This window comes from Melopsittacus undulatus, chromosome Z (assembly GCF_012275295.1).
Source record: "Melopsittacus undulatus isolate bMelUnd1 chromosome Z, bMelUnd1.mat.Z, whole genome shotgun sequence".
NCBI lineage: Eukaryota > Metazoa > Chordata > Aves > Psittaciformes > Psittaculidae > Melopsittacus > Melopsittacus undulatus.
This window is the reverse complement of record NC_047557.1, coordinates 81,353,247-81,371,631: the sequence shown is the minus strand read 5'-3', so window position 1 is coordinate 81,371,631 and position 18,385 is coordinate 81,353,247. Positions and strand designations below refer to the sequence as shown.

Here is an 18,385-nt window from a genome sequence, read left to right as displayed (position 1 = left end):
GAAGGTTGTTGTCCACTTACACGTGTGCTGTGTGATAGCCATGTTGGATGCCAAGTAGTTATTTCTCTTTAGTTGCAGAAGTCTTACAATTGAAAGGTTGATCTCTGATCTCAGTGTGATCTCCTGAGACAGTCTCAGTTTTGCACTATAATTACAAGGTCCTGTGCCTGAGTTGGGGCAATCCCAAGCACAAAAACAGGCTGGGGAGAGACTGGATGGAGAAGGACTTGGGGGTGTTGGGTGGGGAGAGGCTTCCCATAAACTGGCTTCAGTGTGAGCTTGAGCCTGAATCTCCCCCATCTGCTGGGCTGCATCTCCAGAGTGGGAACAGGAAGTTGAGAGAGGGGATTCTGCCCCTCTGCTCCTTTCTGGGGAGACCCCCTCCTTGTAGCCTTGTCCAGCTCTGGGGCAACAACACAAGAAGTGGAGCTGTTGGAGTGAGTTCAGAGGAGACCATGGAGTTGCTGCGAGGGCTGGAGCCTTTCTGCTCTGGAGACAGGCTGAGAGAGCTGGGCTGGTTCAGCCTGGAGAAGAGAAGGCTCTGGAAGACCTTAGAGTAGCTTCAGTGCTTACAGGAGCTACAAGAAATCTGGAGATGAGCTTTGGATAAGGGCCTATAGGGACAGGACAATGGGGAATGGCTTTAACCTGACAGGGGAGATTGAGATGTGATTTTAGGAAGAAGCTCTTCCCTGTGAGGATGCTGAGGCCCTGGCACAGGTTGCCCAGAGAAGCTGTGGCTGCCCCATCCCCAACAGTGTTCAAGGCCAGGTTGGATGGGGCTTGGAGTAACCTGGTCTAGTGGAAGGTGACCCTGCCTGTGGCAGGGTTTTGGAACTGGATGAGCTTTATGGTCTCTTCCAATCCCAACCAGTCTGGGATTCTATGGTTCTATGATAATTGTATATATTTTACTGAAAATTCTTGGTTTTCATCACCTCCCCAGTCATTTCCACCCTGATATCCCTTCCATGTTATAAAAACTTCTACTTGCAAACAGGCTTCTTCCCCCTCTCATTCCTGTATTGAAAGACTATTATCTTGCAGCAGTTCATCAGTTGTGTTTCCTTGGTGTTTGAACTTTTCATCTGGTATCACAAGTGTTTCCATCTCTTCCCTTATAGGAGCATTGTGTCTTTGGTAAAGAAATACTCAGGAAATATTTCTAATTATTTTATCTCTTTAGTTGGAAGCTGCTGCCCAAAAGTGTGGTTTGCATTTGAAAAGCTGTCAACTTCACTATGTGGTGTGCTGACTGAGCTCCTGTATTACTTTGCTCTAGAGAAACTGTTTGTCTTATTCCTGTAACAGTGGCAGAAGCTGGAAAAGCGGTTCTGGTGGCTGAAACCTTCTCTGCTTATTTATACGTGTGAAGTTCTTTTTGTTTGCTTGGCAATGCACTCCCATTTCATGGAAAGGAAAGGCATTTTCCATCATGAGGCAGTATTATGGTTGGCTGTAAGCAAATATTTGAGGGGATGAATCATTGGCTCTTGCACTGCGCATTGCAGAGAGAAGGAGCTTAATGCCACTTGGAGCTGACTTCTCCATGGATGTTCTCCATGGTCTGGTGCAGAGGAAGCCTCCTTTGGGTTGGCTGGGTATCCTCACTGCCCCGCAGGTGCAAATCTACTCAGCAGTTGTTCCACTGGAGAATGAGCTCATCTTGCCCACTTGGGCTTTTTGCAGCAGCAAGCTCATCAGTCTGTGCAGATTGCAGCTCCTTCATGAGTCCATGTATGTGCTTGAACCTTCCAGGAGAGTGGCTGCTTTGTTGTGGCAGGGATGCTCACACAATGGCTGGTAGCACAAGTAGCATCTGGTGGTCATAGTTCAGGGTGAATGGGTGGAAATGGGAATGGGAATGTTGGAAAGCAGGTGCTGACTGCCGCTACCTTTACTGTTTTTGCACTTCAAAACATGGGGTCCAGCTTTTATTAAAATACCACAGCCAAATGAAGTAAATGTTACCACTTTTATCAGCCTGGCTGCTGCTGTGAACAATGTTCATAGTTGTGTTATCACTTTTTAAATTTGCTGAAATAATATTCCTTAGGCTAGTGCAAAATTGGTGGGATGGGGCTTTCTAGCATTGAAGTGTGTCTGAGTGACACAAAATCTAACTGCAGAGAAAGGGCTCCAAGCTTTTAGCATGGAGAACCTGTTTTCATTCTGTGGTGTAGCTTAGCTCTTGCTGGTATTTGCAAGCACAGTGGCTTCATCTGAGGACTTTCAGTTCTGTTTTGACTTGCACTAATTTTTTAAGAAAATGATGCTGTTGCTTAGTTGAATCATAGCTGTTAGCTCACAACTTTTGAGTTAAAGTGTGTTAGGAGGGCATGTTCCAACACAAAAAGTAAAAGTCGCAAGCCACACAAAACTCTCCAATAGCATAATTTATGAGGAAACTGGTACTCTTTGGTTAACAGTAGATCATGGTCTTATCATGGAAGACTGCTGAATTTTCAGAGCAGTTGCAGAGACTCAGCTGTGTAACTCAGCTGGAAACTGCCTGTTTGTCTGTTAGTATGTGCTTGCTGTTAAGCCTGACTTTAAGTGTCTGCTGCTGGGTAGGATAGGAGGCTTTTCTTGGCTTCTCTTGATGCTGCTTTTGTAACATTCTTTGCTTGTTGAATTTTTTTTTCTTTTAGACAATGTCTTTAAAAAAACCTTCATATTTTATTCCCATATTAATCGCAAGTGGACTGTGAAGTATTATTAGAATTAAAAATCAAAACAAAACATTTTTTTGTCAAAGTTTTACTGAGAGGAGGGATTTTCAAAAATGAGGCTAGAAGTTAAATTTTAAAATTTCTTTCCATCTCTGTATGCAAAGATTGTTACATCATATTGAAACAATATATTTCATCTTTCATGATGTACAAAATGTTTTTGGTTTTGTGTGTTGGCAGTGTCTCTGAGCTTGGAGAGAAGCAGAATTGTTCACTCATCACTTGCCTCTCCCTCTCTACTGTATTTCCCCCTCTGTTCCATCCTGCAGCTGACCTGAAGTTTGATGCATTCATCATCTTCTCTTCAGCAGCTGGAGTGAGGGAGTCAGGATGGCCACTGGCAGCCAGATGCTGAAGTTCATTATGCTGTAAAGCTGCCCCAGGAAAATGCCGCAGCTCTAATGCAATCCAGTACATCACTGTTGTAAAAGCCTTCTCTCGGAAAGCTTTTCCTTTGCACTTCAGAACCTCTCCTAACACATTGGTACTGTGTTGCTCATTTGCAAAGCAGATCTGTAGCAGTCTTTTCTTCATAGAATTACAGACTGGGAGGGATACCTCCCACTAGACCAGGTTCTTTCAAGCCCTGTCCAATCTGGCCTTGAACACTGTTGGGGATGGGGCAGCTACAGCTTCTCTGGGCAACCTGTGCCAGGGCCTCACCACCCTCACAGGGAAGAACTTCTCCCAAGATCTCATCTCAGTCTGACCTCTGTCAGGGTAAAGCCATTCCCCCTTGTCTTGTCCCTACAGGCCCTTGTCCAAAACAGCTCTCCGGGTTTCTTGTAGCCTCTTTAGGCACTGGAAGCTGCTCTAAGGTGTCCCCAGAGCCTTCTGTTCTCCAGGCTGAACCAGTTCCAGATAGACCTTATGTTCCTGATTACTGAGCCTCCTGGTTTGCTTGAGACTTGACAATTAACTCCTTGTACATGATGGTAAGCAACAGCCAAGGAGTGCTGTCAAGCTCAGTTCCTACTAAATAAGGGGAGTTTATCCTGTCGTTTCTCTCTTCCCCTTCTTCTAATCAACTTTTGTAGTCTACTTGTTTTAATGTTCTGCTGTCGCTACTTGAGGGTGACCTGGAGCACATGCTATTTTGCTCCTCTTCTTGTAAGCAGTCTTTTGAGGTGAGGAGCTGTTCACTGCTGTGCACAAGGTGCTGTGGTGTCTGGAGTACCAAGGCTGTAAAAACAGATTGTGTTTTTCTGTAGCTGTGCCTAGTCTTAAAGCTAGTAGGTGGCAAACTGGTTTTTGAAGCCTTGGGAGCATTTATCCTGTAAGGCTGAATGTAGCTGAAAATAACAGCATGGCTCAATGTCCTGTGGTGATAGGACAAGGTAATGGGTTAAAACTTAAACATTGGAAGTTTAGGTTGGATACAAGGAAGAAGTTCTTTACTTAAAGGGTAGTGAGGCACTGGAATGGGTTGCCCAGGTGAATGCTCTGTCTCTGGCAGTGTTCCAGGCCAGGTTGGACAGAGCCCTGTGTGGCATTGTTTAGTGTGAGGTGTCCCTGTCCATGGCAGGGGGGTTGGAACTAGATGATCTTAAGGTCCTTTCCAACCCTAACTATTCTATGATTCTGTGATTCTGTGTCATGTGGGGTGTAGGGAAGAGGTTGAAAACATCTACCTTAGAGGCAGTTTCCAAGTGAATTGTTTGTTCTTTCTTTCCCATCTGTCTTCAGGGACTCTCCAGCATAGTTCTTAGAAGTGAAAGCAGAGTCAGCCATAATGACTCACTGCTCAACATAAAGGCTTACAGATTGCTGCTGCTCCAGATACAACTCCATCTGCACCCTGAAGTACAGTCCACTTCTGTTACAGCTCGTCTGTTCCTGAGCCAAACATACCTAAGGGTGAGTTGACCAGAACCACTTATTATTATTAATGCTTTAAGTTGTTGACCAGAAAAAAATAGGTTTCACTTATTGGTTTTGATCTTGTCTTATGTCTGTTTTTTGTTCCCTAGGTTGGTTCTTACTGCTAATCCATAAAATACAGCTTTCCTTGCTCATTTTTATGAGAAGAGATACACTATATTAATATTTTTTGTAAGCCACTGAACAGCTTAATTCGGATTCTAAATCTGTAACCATTTTCCATTTTAGTATTATGTTACTAAAATGCCCTTAAATGATCTAGATTCATAGATCCATGCATATTATTTTGCTTGGGAAGACATATTTTGTATTTAATATAACTAGTCCTTTTTAAAAATATAACTCTCTTAGGTACCCCACAACCTTTCAAAGTCATCTGAACCTGTTGTGATCTTGCACAATTCTGTTTAAGATCCATACAAACTGTATTGGCTCCCTCACATGCACTTTTGACTGGCTGACTATGAAGTCAACAGCTGTGTTGGCTCAGATGGAAGGGCTCCTGAGCCTTGTGTCCCACCACTTGTTGTGGCCCAACTGCTTAGAGAGTAAGGCAAGCACACTGTGGTGCCAGAACCCTTCTAATGATCTGTAGTTTAGGAATTTCTTGAACAAGTTGTCCAGGTCTTGTATTTTTTTTGCAGTTAATATCCCTTAAGGGATTTTTTTCTTCCCTAGTTAGCCTTCAGTTAATTTCTTCATACGGAACCTTTCACTGTGCTAAAAGAAGATAACATACCTCAAACTAGAGAAGAGTCTGAAAGCTTGTTTGCAGTGCTCTCCAGTGACATCTGGACATCCAGAGACTTGCTTGTATGACCAGTGTCTGGCTTCCCAAGTAATGTTGTTATGATCTTGTCCCAATGGCAGCCTTTCATGTTTGAAAGATCTTCGTGTTTTTTTGAACTTTATAGTGCCACATGCATACTGTTAAATTATTTAATGACTGTAGACTAATAATAACCTGTTACAGGATATTCACCATGACTTCTACCTTAAATCAGGTTAAACTTGATTCTTTAAAGAATAACATGTGCTTAGTCTTAAAGTTACTTATTTATTCTAGTATGCCTGAAATGCTTAAGTAGTGAAATTATGTCTTTTGTAAGGCTTTATTTTAGGTGAAACTTTACTGATCTATAGAAATATACCCTATGGCTTGAAAAATCACTTCTTATGAAAAGGGGGTCTGAATCTTCTTGCTTTTACTAGCATTCTCAGTGTATGGTTTGTAGAGACTACCCTACAATCTTGGTTGCTAGTGGGCCTGTATTTGATCCAAACCAGTTGAATAAAGAGCAAAAGAATGATTGAATTAGTTTTTGTTCCCAAAAAGGGAATATTGGTTTGACACTAGATCTGAACAAGCATAAACCTGCATGGAAAACACCCCTTTCAAAATTCCAGTTAGATCTGTGGGCATTAAAATGGTGTCTGTAATTCCTGTTTATTTCAGGGTCAGTACTTGGTGCTTCTTTGAGGATCCAGTTGATGTAGGCACGTTCCAAAAGATATGTTTATGCACAGATGGACTAAACCGTTCACTGTTAAATCTACAGTTTATTGAGATATGCCATTACTGTAAGTTCAGCTCTTCACAATTTTGGCTGTTTTGTAGACTCTTTCTGAAAATGATACTGAATAATCCTGATAAGAAATGAGACCCTTAAGAGTTCAGCCTTTATTTGGGTGACCTAAGCATTATATCTTTATAAAAAACAAATGAAATTGGTTTGGTAATACTTAGTACTTAAAGGGTAGCAGTGTGCTCAATTTAAAGTGTGCTAGACACTGTGCTAGACAAAGTTGTTCCTCTTTTTTCCAAAACCATGGAAGAAATGTGAAATACTAGGTAGTATAGAAAGGAATGATGTGTGTGTGAGAGCTATTTTACCCAGGGCACTTCCTCTTCCTTCCTTTCCCCCTCCCTGCAATAGATTTTGGGTACAAACTTTGTTTCTGAGGTGCTTTACCCACCAAGACTGATTCTGTTGGCTAAAATAGGAATTCTTCTGCTATTCATTAGAAGCAGAAACACTGATTCTTGTTTTGGATTTGCTTTTTCAGACCTCCTTCTGGATGACCAATGTGTATTTTAACTGATTGTAACAGAAACTAATTCTCCGACTTCCCATTCATTCCAGCTGGTAACAACACTTACAATGCAAAAAAAATCACGATTCAGGATCCCACAAACATTACTCTTAAAACTTTCTAGATGATTGTCATTGCTTTGGTTGTGTTCTGTGCTAGCAGAAACCTTTTTCAAGGTTTACTGTTGACTCTAGAGCACCACATTCCCTGTTTACTGGAAGCAGTGAGGGCTGGCAATATGGGAAACTCATGTGTTTGCCACGATGACAGTGGAGCAGAAGACAACGTGGAATCTCGGAGTTGGCAAACGGAGAACAGTAGAGTATATGTACCTGAAGCTAGAAGCCACCCAAGGGACCCTGTCCGTCCACCCAGGAGAGGTCGAGGGCCTCATGAGCCAAGAAGGAAAAAGCAGAACGTGGATGGGCTAGTACTTGACACACTGGCTGTAATTCGGACGTTAGTAGATAAGTAAGTACCTCTTCAAGGAACAATCCAGCATGAATGAAAATGTTCTTGTCTCCATCCTCTCACTGATCTACACCTGACCCTCTCTGAAGCAGCCCCATGTTTCCATCTGGAGACTTAGGAGAAGAGCACCTTTCCTAGGTAATAGAAGTAGCTCCTAAGTGTACAGGTACAGGCTCTTCCAAGAGCTGAGAGCTTTCTCACAGTTCCTGTCAGGCCCTGCACCCAGGTGGGATGAGGAATGTGCTCAGTGTTTCTTATGTGACGTAGATACACAGTTTACGAAGCAACAAACACTCCAGAGTTTGGGAACTTCTGCCGTAAAAATTGGTGGTTGTGCAAGATTTTTGCTTTCAGGCTGTATTTACTCCTTTGGAAATGGTTAAGCAAAACTAAGAGCTTTGATCTTTGTTAGCTTGTATAAACAGACTGAGGTTTTCTCTCCAATTTTAAGTGACTGCATGTTGTGACTGTTCAACTCCTGATCCCACTATTGTGTTCTTTGCATGCTCAAAGCATTAAGGGTGTGTGGGATATTCATGGTTTTGTCCTATTTTGTTTGTTTTGCATTGCTTTCTACGAAGCTTTAAAAGGACCTTTCAAATGATGGGATAAGTTAGCTCATCATCTTTTGGGTTAGGTGCAGGCTAGGAATTGGAAAGGCCAAAACAGAAGGAAAAGAACTGTTCTAGCTTCACAGTTCTAGCTTCACAGCTGGGGTTTGAGTTTAAGGTCGATGAGGATCAGAATGTGAGCCTTGATTCATATACCTGTTTTGTTACTTTGGAATGTGCCTGCAGAGGAGGAGTTTGCCTTCCTGCCATAAAATGCCTTAAATGGAAATACCAACATTTTGTTTTTTTTTCCCGAATGTTTAAATCTGAGGGGTTTGGGTTTTTTAACCAGGTTTTATTTTGTGTTCTGTCTTCAAATCGTAAAGGTAAAAGGGTTTTGAAAGCCTTTTCCTAACCTTGCATGCTTTTGCCTCAGTTCAGCTTCTTGTTTCACGACACTTCATGCATAGCTGATCCTGTTCCTGTGGATCTGTCAATCAGTTTTATAATCTTGTGAGTGCTTTCCTATGCTACTGAGGGACAATAAGCAGTTATTTTGCTGATCCTGGAGGCCTGTTTCTGACAAATTTCTGAAGCCGTGTTTCTTAGTTAATACAGGCTCCAGTGAAATACTTTCAGACTCCCATAACCATGTCAGTTAGAAGGGACCTCACAAAGTCAATCCACTCCAGCCTCCCACTTAAAACCCAGGTCTAGCAGGAGCAGGTGGCTCATGATTTTATCCAGTCAAGCGTTGGAACATCTTCAGGATACAGAGAATCCTCCACCTCTTTGGGTCCTGATTCTAGTGTTTGACCATGCCCATGGCTTAAGTAGTAAATAATTTTAAAAGCTGGAATTTCCTGTATTCTAACACATGCCTGCTTTGGGCACTCTGAAAAGTCTGACTCTGCTCTTTTCTATTGCACAATTGCAGGCAGCAGTATGATGTCTCCTCCTTTCTACTACTCTCCTTTAAGAATGAACAAACCTGTTTCTCATAGCTTATGATTCTGTGTCATGTTCTTTAGCTATCAGCCATCTTGGAAGTCCTCTGCTAGACCCATTTCCTTGTAGTTATATCTGGATGTGGGGAGCTCAAAAATGAGTTTCACTTGTTTTGTATTAAGGCAGCTGCTAAGCCTCAGCTGGTTTTATAATGCAGCTAAATATTACAAACTCTTGCAGATAAGACAGAATGGTATGGCTATGAATAATGAAGGGATCTCTTAATAAGGCAAACTTTCTATATGTGCCTGAAAAAAATTAAGGAGCTGTTCTGCTGGACTTGAAGCTGATGATAAGCCCTCATTAGACTAATAGGAATGCTTGCTTGGGGAAAAAAAAAGTCACATCTGGAAGTCTTGGTTTTCAGTGTAGGTGCAACACTGCAGGAATAAATATGTTCATTTGTCACCTGTTCCTCTTAGAACCTGATTTTTCAGTTTTGAAAGCACTACAGTGGAAGGAAATGGTAGGGAAGCTGACAAACCTCTTTGCGTGTCAAAAATGTGCAAGAATAAAGTCACACTAATGTGAAACTATGTAAATAACAACAGGTTGGAAATACGGGCTTCAGTGTGACAGTAGAGCCTTGGAAAGCAGAAGGCAGCAGTGCAAAGAAGAGAAATCAAATCCATTCTTCTGACATTCTTTTCCAAAATCTATACAAAAGTTATTGCATGGAAGCACTCTGAAATGAAATGTCAGTAAGTTGTTACCCTGTGATCTACAATGAATTCTGTTTTGCTTCAGTTTTATTGTTAGCTTTCAATCTCAAAGTTTGGACCTAAAATATCTCTGACAAGGGCTATTTTCCCCCTTGTGTCTAGAGGTACCTCTTTTCTACAAGGAAAGAAGTTTCATTTCCTAGCCTCAGAAGGATAAGTGCTAATTTTTGGAGTTTATATGAAGTGCTGCTTTGCAAATTAAGAAATTACAAGAATGACTGCGTTGTTTCTAAATGAGGAAGCTCATCTGGAAAAAACTCTTCCCCATAAGGGTGGTGGGACACTGGTGCAGGTTACCCAGAGCAGCTGTGGCTGCCCCATCCCTGGCAGTGTTCAAGGTCAGGTTGGACAGGGCTTGGAGCAACCTGTCCTAGTGGAAGGTGTCCCTGCTTGTGGAAGGGCTTGGAACTGGATGAGCTTTGAGGTCCCTTCCAACCCAAACCAGTCTGGGATTCTATGAAATTTCATTTTAACCTTGTCTTGTGGAAATATTCAAGCTTGTGTTAATTTGCTTGGTACAAAAAACATTACAGTGAATCTCTTTAGTCACAACAGATTTTTCTCTTCTAATTAATATCTCCAAAGTAGGTAGTTCTATTATCTGCATTGATTAATCTGTGTTGAAAGTTTCTAAAATTGTGTATTTCACATTTCCAATTTAATTTCAGGCCTGTGTGATAGAAATTGAGTGTGGCAGGAGTATCATTCTAAGCCTGGGGTTAATCTGCAGTGCCCAAATAAGGCATTTAGGACGTGCTGGAGTGTCTGACTTCTGTGCTGCTTACTAAATAGGATTTTGAGATTTTGCTTTAGGTACTCCCAGCAACAGTGCATGCTCAGATGGAGAGACCTGGCCATAGCTTCTTGTCCTTGGTCCAGCACTGAGCCTCAGGAACTGATCTAATTTGGTTTTATGGTTTTCGTGATGGAAAGGTGACTGGGTTAAATAGTTCTATTCAACTGCCTTACTTCTTACAGCTCGTTACTGAGTTTGAAGTCTGTGATGCTCACAAGTGGCTCACCTTTCAGTTTGTGGGTGTTTTTTGTTTTGTTCTCTTTTAGTATTTATATATTTAGCAGAGAATTTTGGGGGGAAAGTATGTTTAAGCTGCATCCCTTGTGCACTGCTCTTACCTCACTTCACAACCTCTCACACAGTCTCCTGCCTCATACTCTGAGGAACCCTGCTGAGCATCACTTAGCCTAAAGATTATGTTCAGCTTTTCAACATGCAAATATGGATCACCATTTTATTAATCAGCTATTGTAGATATGCAGATGTTCACTTTGAGCCAGATAAAGGCTCTGTTCCCATCTGTGCTTCAGATCTGAAAGTGGTTTTAGCAGTCTGGAGCCTATGTAGCTTCCTTTTGTTAAATACTGGAGTAATTTCTGTCTGTGTATTATCATTTAGTGTATTATGTTGATAATTGTGCAAAAATTTTGACCTGTGTTATATCTCTTTCAGTGACCAGGAGCCTCCTTATTCAATGATCACGTTGCATGAAATGGCAGAAACAGGTATCAAGGCATTGTGTTGGGCATTTAAGTTGTGATTCCAAAGCAAACAAACAAAAGCAAAAAAAAAACCAACAAAAAACAACCAACCCCCCAAAAAAAACCCAAACAAAAACCAAAGAAAAAACAACAAAACTAAACAAAAAAAACCCCACCAAAAAAACACGAACCAAAACAAAGAACCCCACAAAAGGACAAAGCCACAACCCTCCTTTGCAAAGGTGAATCCATGTGAGCAGCACAAATTACAACTTGGTGTAGCTCTAGGGAGGTTGTATCCAAAATACAGTTCTACCCTCAGAAGCTTCACTGAGCTCATTGCATTTGCCTCAGCTTTGAACTCTGTTAAACTTTCCATGTGAACTCTCCAGAAGCAGCCAGTGGATGTCCACAAACTTCTTGTAATGGCATTAAACTGTAAGCCACAAAGCATTTTCATCTGCAGCAAGGCGGAGCCAACCTAGATGCGTATGGTAGACGTGATTTAAACCCATGTGCTCCCATGCAGGCAAATAGTACGTACATTTTGTTTGGGGTTTTGCTGTCCTTACCTCTTCTTTATTGATGTAGCTGTTCCAACCCTGTACCAAAGCTCTCCTGCAGTATGAGCTGTGTGAACATGGGCTGTTTTAACTTTGTCACAGTAGGAGAAATTCTCCCATCTCAAGATCTCCGCTAAATTTCTGGCTTAGGTGAATTTTTGTCTCTTGGTAGAGTTACTACTGGTCTTAGGAAATATTTTTCTAGATCATAATAAATTAATCGACCTGATTAGATATTACAGCACTTCAGAAAAATGTTTTTCAGGGGAATGTGCAAACAAAAACTCCAGTGCATTACCTATATACTTGTCACTGTTGAAGGGAGCACTAGGTCTTTTTAACCTCACTCTTACATGCAGACACTTCGAAGTAAACTACTTTCTTGTATATCCAAATGTTTACTTTGTTAGTAATGTCTTGTATGTGAATTATTGTATACTTGCAAATAGAAGCTGTCTACTCATTAAACAATGAGTGTTGTTCCTTAGGAAAACACATTTTCTTTAGACCACCAGGCATGGGACAAGCTAATGCAGTTCCTCAGAGGCCCATGTCTTCCCATTTGAGGGAACTTGGGAAGAGTCCTCTAATTCTGGCTGGAAGAAATACTTCCTCAGTGTCATCTGGAATGCAGCATTTAATACTTAAGAGTTGACATTGGACACTGAACTCTTTGAGTATTGCAGTGAAATAAAGTGCTTGTCCATATCGGTTCCTTCATAATACCAGTGGGAGATCACAGGTGCTCTGGCTGGGGCTAGATTTTTCTCCAAATAAGAGAGGGGTTCACTAGCAGCCAAGCTGCTATAAACTTTTTTGCCTGAATTTAAACCTGTTTAAACAACAGAAGAAGAAACAACCCAAACTGTTGGGTTGTTCTTGAATTTATATTTAGGGATGTATTTTGAACACTTCAGGATCACAGTGTTAAGTCTGTTACTTCTGTTTTCTGTTTGACAGATGAAGGCTGGTTGGAAGTGGTCCAGTCTTTAATTAGAGTTATTCCATTAGAAGATCCCTTGGGACCAGCTGTTATAACACTGCTGCTTGATGAATGTCCACTGCCAACAAAAGTGAGTCTAAAGCAGGTGTATTTATCGGTGGCTGAATTTCAGTTATTCGTGCTTGTCACAGCCATGATAGCTCCTGGGAGGGTTTCACCAGTGATGCAAGACCATGAGTTGTTCAGAAGGTGACTCTGACTTGCAATTTGGAGTATTTTGTGGTGACTTGATACATAATTTTCACTAAAGGCAAATTCTGCCTGACCAGTTTGGTGGCCTTCTATGATGGGGCTATGGAACTGATGGACAGGGGTGGAGCAGTTGATGTCATCTGCCTGGACTTGTGCAAAGCGTTTGATACTGTCCCACATGACATCTTTATCTCTAAATTGGAGAGACATCAATTTGATAGGTGGACCACTCGGTGGATAAAGAACTGGCTGGATGGTCGCACTCAAAGAGTTGTGGTCAACGGTTCAATGTTTGGCTGGAGATCAGTAATGAGTGGTGTCCCTCAGGGATCGGTGTTGGGACCTGTCTTGTTTGATATCTTTGTCGCTGACATGGACAATGGAATTGAGTGTGCCCTCAACAAGTTTGCCGATGACACCAAGCTGTGTGGTTCTGATGATATGCTAGAGGGAAGGAATGCTTTCCAGAGGGACCTTGACACACTTGTGAGGTGGGCTGATGCCAACCTTATGAAGTTTAACCAAGCCAAGTGCAAGGTCCTACACCCAGGTTGGAGCAATCCCAGGCACAGCTACAGGTTGGGCAAAAAGGAAATTCATGGTAGTCCTGCGGAGAAGGACTTGGGGGTGTTGGTCAATGAGAAAATGAACATGAGCTGGCTTCAGTGTGCAGCCCAGAAAGCCAACTGCATCCTGGGCTGCATCAAAAGGAGCATGACCAGCAGGTCAGGAGGTGATCCTGCCCCTCTACTCTGCTCTCATGAGACCTCATTTGGAGTATTGTGTGCAGTTCTGGTGTTCTCAACATCAAAAGGACATGGAACTGTTGGAACAAGTCCAGAGGAGGGCCATGAGGATGATCAGGGGACTGGAGCACCTCTCATATGAAGACAGGCTGAGAAAGTTGGGTCTGTTCAGCCTGGAGAAGAGAAGGCTGCATGGAGACCTCATAGCAGCCTTCCAGTATCTGAAGGGGGCCTACAGGGATGCTGGTGAGGGGCTCTTCATTAGGGACTGTAGTGACAGGACAAGGGTAACAGTTTAAAACTTGAACAGGGGAAATTTAGATTGGATATAAGGAAGAAGTTCTTCACTGTTAGCGTGGTGAGATACTGGAATGGGTTGACCAGGGAGGTTGTGAATGCTCCATCCTTGGCAGTGTTCAAGGCCAGGTTGGATGAAGCCTTGGGTGATACGGTTTAGTGTGAGGTATCCCTACCCATGGAAGGGGATTGGAACTAGATGATCTTAAGGTCCTTTCCAACCCTAACTATTCTATGATTCTAAGCTTGGGAAGGGGTGTGGACGGGTGGATTGGGGGTGGGGGAATGGGGAAATGTGGCCCATGAAGAAGAACAAGAGGCCTTTTGTCTTTAGCTGTTTTTCTTGCTGTCGTCTCCTGCCTCATGGTACATGTGTGCTATGCAGATGCCATAAAAGTAGTCCAAGTTCTGCCTTTTTGTTCTCCGGTTCTGGAAGCTGCACATCTACAAGTCAGTACTGAATTTGTTCTTGCTGTGTGCATAAGAACTGCAACACCAGTGTGTGTTAAGTTAAACACATGAGGTGCTTTTAACTGTGAACTATCTAGATAGAATTTTGGCAAATTTGAATAATTTTCAGTGACCACTGATCTGTTTTTTGGATGAGAGTGTGTCCCTAGGTGTTCTTACAGCACTGTTGTGGGTGTTTTATCGGGGGCCTCGAGATGCTAACTGCTGTTGAATCATAGAGTCACAGAGGGGTTTGGATTGGAAGGGACCTTAAAGCTCATACAGTTCCAAAACCCTGCCACAGGCAGGAACACCTTCCACTAGACCAGGCTGCTCAAGGCCCTAAATACTTTTACATGTGGTGATTGTATAAAGAACCTGTATGCTTGTCATGATGTAGTTTCATCAGAAGCTGATGATGCCCTCACTGCAGTTTTCATGTAAGGATCTACTTATGCTGCCAATTCTAGTTGTTCATTGGCATTGTTAGGGATATCAGAGGGTGGTAGCTTTGTCTTGCATAAACACATGAGTGGCTGGAGAGCTAGTCAAGCTCTTTACTACCTCAAGTGGTTTTGTTTCCTCTAGCAAATAGCCTAGAGCCATCTGAGACTTGATCAAGTTAAGCGTTGTATGATAGCTGTCACATGAACTGCAAAATGATTTTGAAACTGAAGCTATGACTAGATTTTTTGTCTTTGAAAAAGTCAGGCAACGGAGACACTGAGTGTGCCATGTGAAGAGTGGCTTGAATTTTTTGTTCAGCTGTACAATGTAGTTAGGGATCAAATGATTTGGTTTTTGAAAGCCACATGACTTCTATGAACTTTAAGGAGTTAGCTATTAAATAATTGACCGTAGCAAGACAATTGAAATAAGCTGCCTGTTTCTTGAGCATACAGAGCTTATATTCCTGTAGAATCTCTTTAGGGCACAAGTTGTGGGATCTGCTGGTCACAGATAGCCTGGTAAAGTGTTTGCTGCTGTTTGTTTTCTTTCTGCTCAGATTAAAGATTTTGTTCTTAAGGGTTTTAGATCAGTGCTCCATTTCTGTGACAGCTGGGGAACAGCAGCAAGTTGTGATTAATTTTCTGTTGTTGTAGACTATGAAGTCCATGAAGTTAAAATGGCAGTGTAGTAAACTGTTTATTCTATAAAGTCTTTAACTCAAAGTAGTTGCTTTCCATGACATTTCCAGTAGTGGCTAAAAGCAGTATCAGTATGTCAAGAATCTAATTTTAGTGAGGCTTTTCCATCCCAGGCTTGTGGCTCGGTCATCCTTTCTCTGTTCTTTCCACTTAGTGTCAGTCTTGTTCATCAGTTATGAATTTGTGCCTTTTCCGTTGGGAACAGAACTACTTTTCAGTGTGATCTCTGTACAGACCTCAGGCCCTAACACAGTAAACTGATTTGAATGTGGCTCAGCACACAATTCAAAAAACCCATACATATTCAACCTGAGCAGTACTCATTTTTCTCCAAATGGCCTGCTGATGACTTTCAATAGGAGCAGTTCTTCTATTTTAATTGGATCCTAGCCTCAGATTATGTAATTTCAATCTGAATTAGCTGAAACTTTCATGAAGTCTTGAAAGTTGAGAGGCATTTGGAACTTTGGAGGTGGGGGTTCTCCCTGTGGAGAACTTGTTCTGGCTCTAGATTAACCCCTAACTACTCCAAACCCAGGATATATTATAGATCTGTATCTTGAACCTTACCTATACCATACTGCCTGAATGAAGCAAGTCAAAGCATGGCATTTTAGATTTGTTACACTCAGTGGTGACTTACTAAATCAGTGTGACTGCAGAAAGCCATTTATGTTCTCAAGAATACCATTATGACATCCTGCAAAGCTGACAGCTTTTGCTTTAAGATGGGTGTTGTGGGCACTTTTGTGGGGAGCTTATATCTTCAGTCCAGAATTCTATAGTCTAAAATTGCCATTTTAGCTTGGAAAGGGTGTGAGTTTTAGGGCACTGGAAATAGAATAGATGGTGTGCCACATGTGCTGGTTGTTAGTTTGCCTTTGTCTACTAGTCCTTGCTATAGGTAGGTCAGTTGTCTATGTCTGGAGTGTCCAGAACTGTTGATGACACTAATGATCAACCTGGTAGTAATTGTAAAGTTATGTTGAACTTTTCTTCCTATTTGGTCTTTATTACATTCGTATCTTTAAAGATAACCATCCTGGCCTGTCTGTGATGTGATGCTGACTCTAGTGATACAGTATAAAAATAATTGGTTGTACTGTATTGAGTTGGGAGGAAAGCTCTATTTGTCAGTGATGATGAGAATTCTGATTTTTCTTTTTCAGGATGCATTACAGAGGTTAACTGAAATATTAAACTTAAGTGGAGCTGCTGCTTGCCAGGATGCTTGTCACCCTGCCAGACACCGGAATACAACAGCCGTGCTGGGCTGCTTAGCAGAGAAGTTAGCAGGTAAAGCAGTGGGATTCTTCAGGAAACTTGCACTTGGCTCACTGAGGCACCATCTGCTGTAGCACCCACACTGCAAATGAGTTCAGAAACATTGTCTTAGAACTGAATAATGTTTTGCATTGAGGGGAGACCTCATGTGACAATCTACTCTGTGATTAAAACATTGAGTGTTCCCTAGCTTGGGTCTGTATGGGCTGATCACAATCCCACATACTTAAAAAGCTCAAATCGTTCTGATGCATAGTTAGTAGTGGTGGCTTGGTGTTTGTTTATAGTATATTGCTTCAGGACTGGTCACCAGTCTCTTCTATGCCTACTCTGGCTGTGCATGAGTTACTGAGGACAAGTAGTTCTTTTGCCAGTAGACAGAAGTATCAAATTAGTAGACTTGTAAGCCGTAAAGAAACAAAAAATACATTTTTTTTATCCTGCTAAACTTGTATTCCTTTATTGTAGGTCACAGGAAAGATTTTCTTATCTATGTTACTTGAAAGAAAATTGCTGGTATTCTATTTTAAGGTGTCTTCTCATATAGAAAGAAATTTTATTCCCTGCCATTTCTAGTAACCTGCTGGAAACTAATGATTAAGTTTCCTTCCCATTCATTGTTGGGTTTCTATCTAAAATTTTTTTTCTCCTCTTCTGAAAGTGGACAGGAAAAGGAGCAAAAGTGGTTGTCTGATATCACTTACTGGTTATTAGAAAAATACAGTATTTCTGCCAAAAAAAAGGTAAAGAAATAGGGCAGGAAGTTTTTTCATACAGTAATACTTCTACCCTGTTATATTACTTCAAAATGAGATACTGTCTCTACTTTCATCTTAGTGGACAGAGATCTTTATGTGTCAGCTCAGGCAGCAAATCTGTTAATGCTGTGTTGGAACCCACTGCAATTTGTTTTGAGTTCATAGATGTCAGAGTTGGATTCCCTTGTACTTCTCTTGATAAAGCAGACAGTATTTCAGGGTTGGTTTTTTTCTTTTTTTAATTGGTTGCTTGCTATAGTGCTGCTGCAAGCTAACTATCAGGTAGGCTACATTAGATGCTCAGTTTTACTTACTTTGGGCTACTGATCAATAGAGCTGCTCTTTATACCCTGATTCTGGAAGTAAAAGGGAGCCAGTCTTTTTTGAAAAGTAATGATCATGAAAATTCTAAGCAGATGCTGGTGGAGTCTTTCTTTAAAGTCTTAGAAATATGGCTAGAACTCTGCCCATTTACAGCAGGTAGACTGAATATGTTTGTAATTTGCCAGTAGCTGTGTAATTAAATGTATACCAAATATTTGACTAGAAACAACGATGATTGATCTACACTGGGACTTCAACCTGCCCAAGCAAGTCCACAGAAGGCCACAAGAATGCTGTGAGGGCTGAAGCAACTCTGCTCTGGAGACAGGCTGAGAGAGATGGGCTTGTTCAGCCTGGAGAAGATAAGGCTTCAAGCAGAGCTTAGAGCAGCTCCAGTGCCTAAAGGGGCTACAAGAAATGTGGAGAGGGACTTTAGACTTTTAGGGACAGGATGAGGGACAATGGCTTTAACCTGAGAGAGGGGAGATTGAGATTAGACAGCAGGAGGCGAGGATGGTGAGGTGCTGGCCCGGGTTGCCCAGAGAAGCTGTGACTGCCCCATCCCTGACAGTGTTCAAGGCCAGGTTGGACAGGGCTTGGAGCAACCTGCTCTAGTGGAAGTTGTCCCTGCCTTGGACACCTTGGGCGTTGGAACTGGATGAGC

At 41.9% G+C, this 18,385-nt stretch overlaps 1 protein-coding gene across 3 annotated transcripts in view; it reads left to right on the top strand.

The window, feature by feature from the left end:
• RSPRY1 (ring finger and SPRY domain containing 1) overlaps nucleotides 1-18,385 on the top strand; it is a 42,529-nt gene that overhangs the window by 8,605 nt on the left and 15,539 nt on the right. For 2 of the 3 annotated variants that reach the window (XM_031051919.1, XM_031051920.1), the window contains exons 2-7: nucleotides 4,419-4,589; nucleotides 6,070-6,194; nucleotides 6,681-7,178; nucleotides 10,928-10,980; nucleotides 12,480-12,592; nucleotides 16,525-16,651. In XM_031051919.1, coding sequence (XP_030907779.1) covers nucleotides 6,832-7,178; nucleotides 10,928-10,980; nucleotides 12,480-12,592; nucleotides 16,525-16,651 — 640 coding nt within the window. In that variant the 5' untranslated portion in view covers nucleotides 4,419-4,589; nucleotides 6,070-6,194; nucleotides 6,681-6,831. The remainder of the gene's footprint in view (nucleotides 1-4,418; nucleotides 4,590-6,069; nucleotides 6,195-6,680; nucleotides 7,179-10,927; nucleotides 10,981-12,479; nucleotides 12,593-16,524; nucleotides 16,652-18,385) is intronic. The other variant, XM_005152307.3, reaches the window with a different exon arrangement.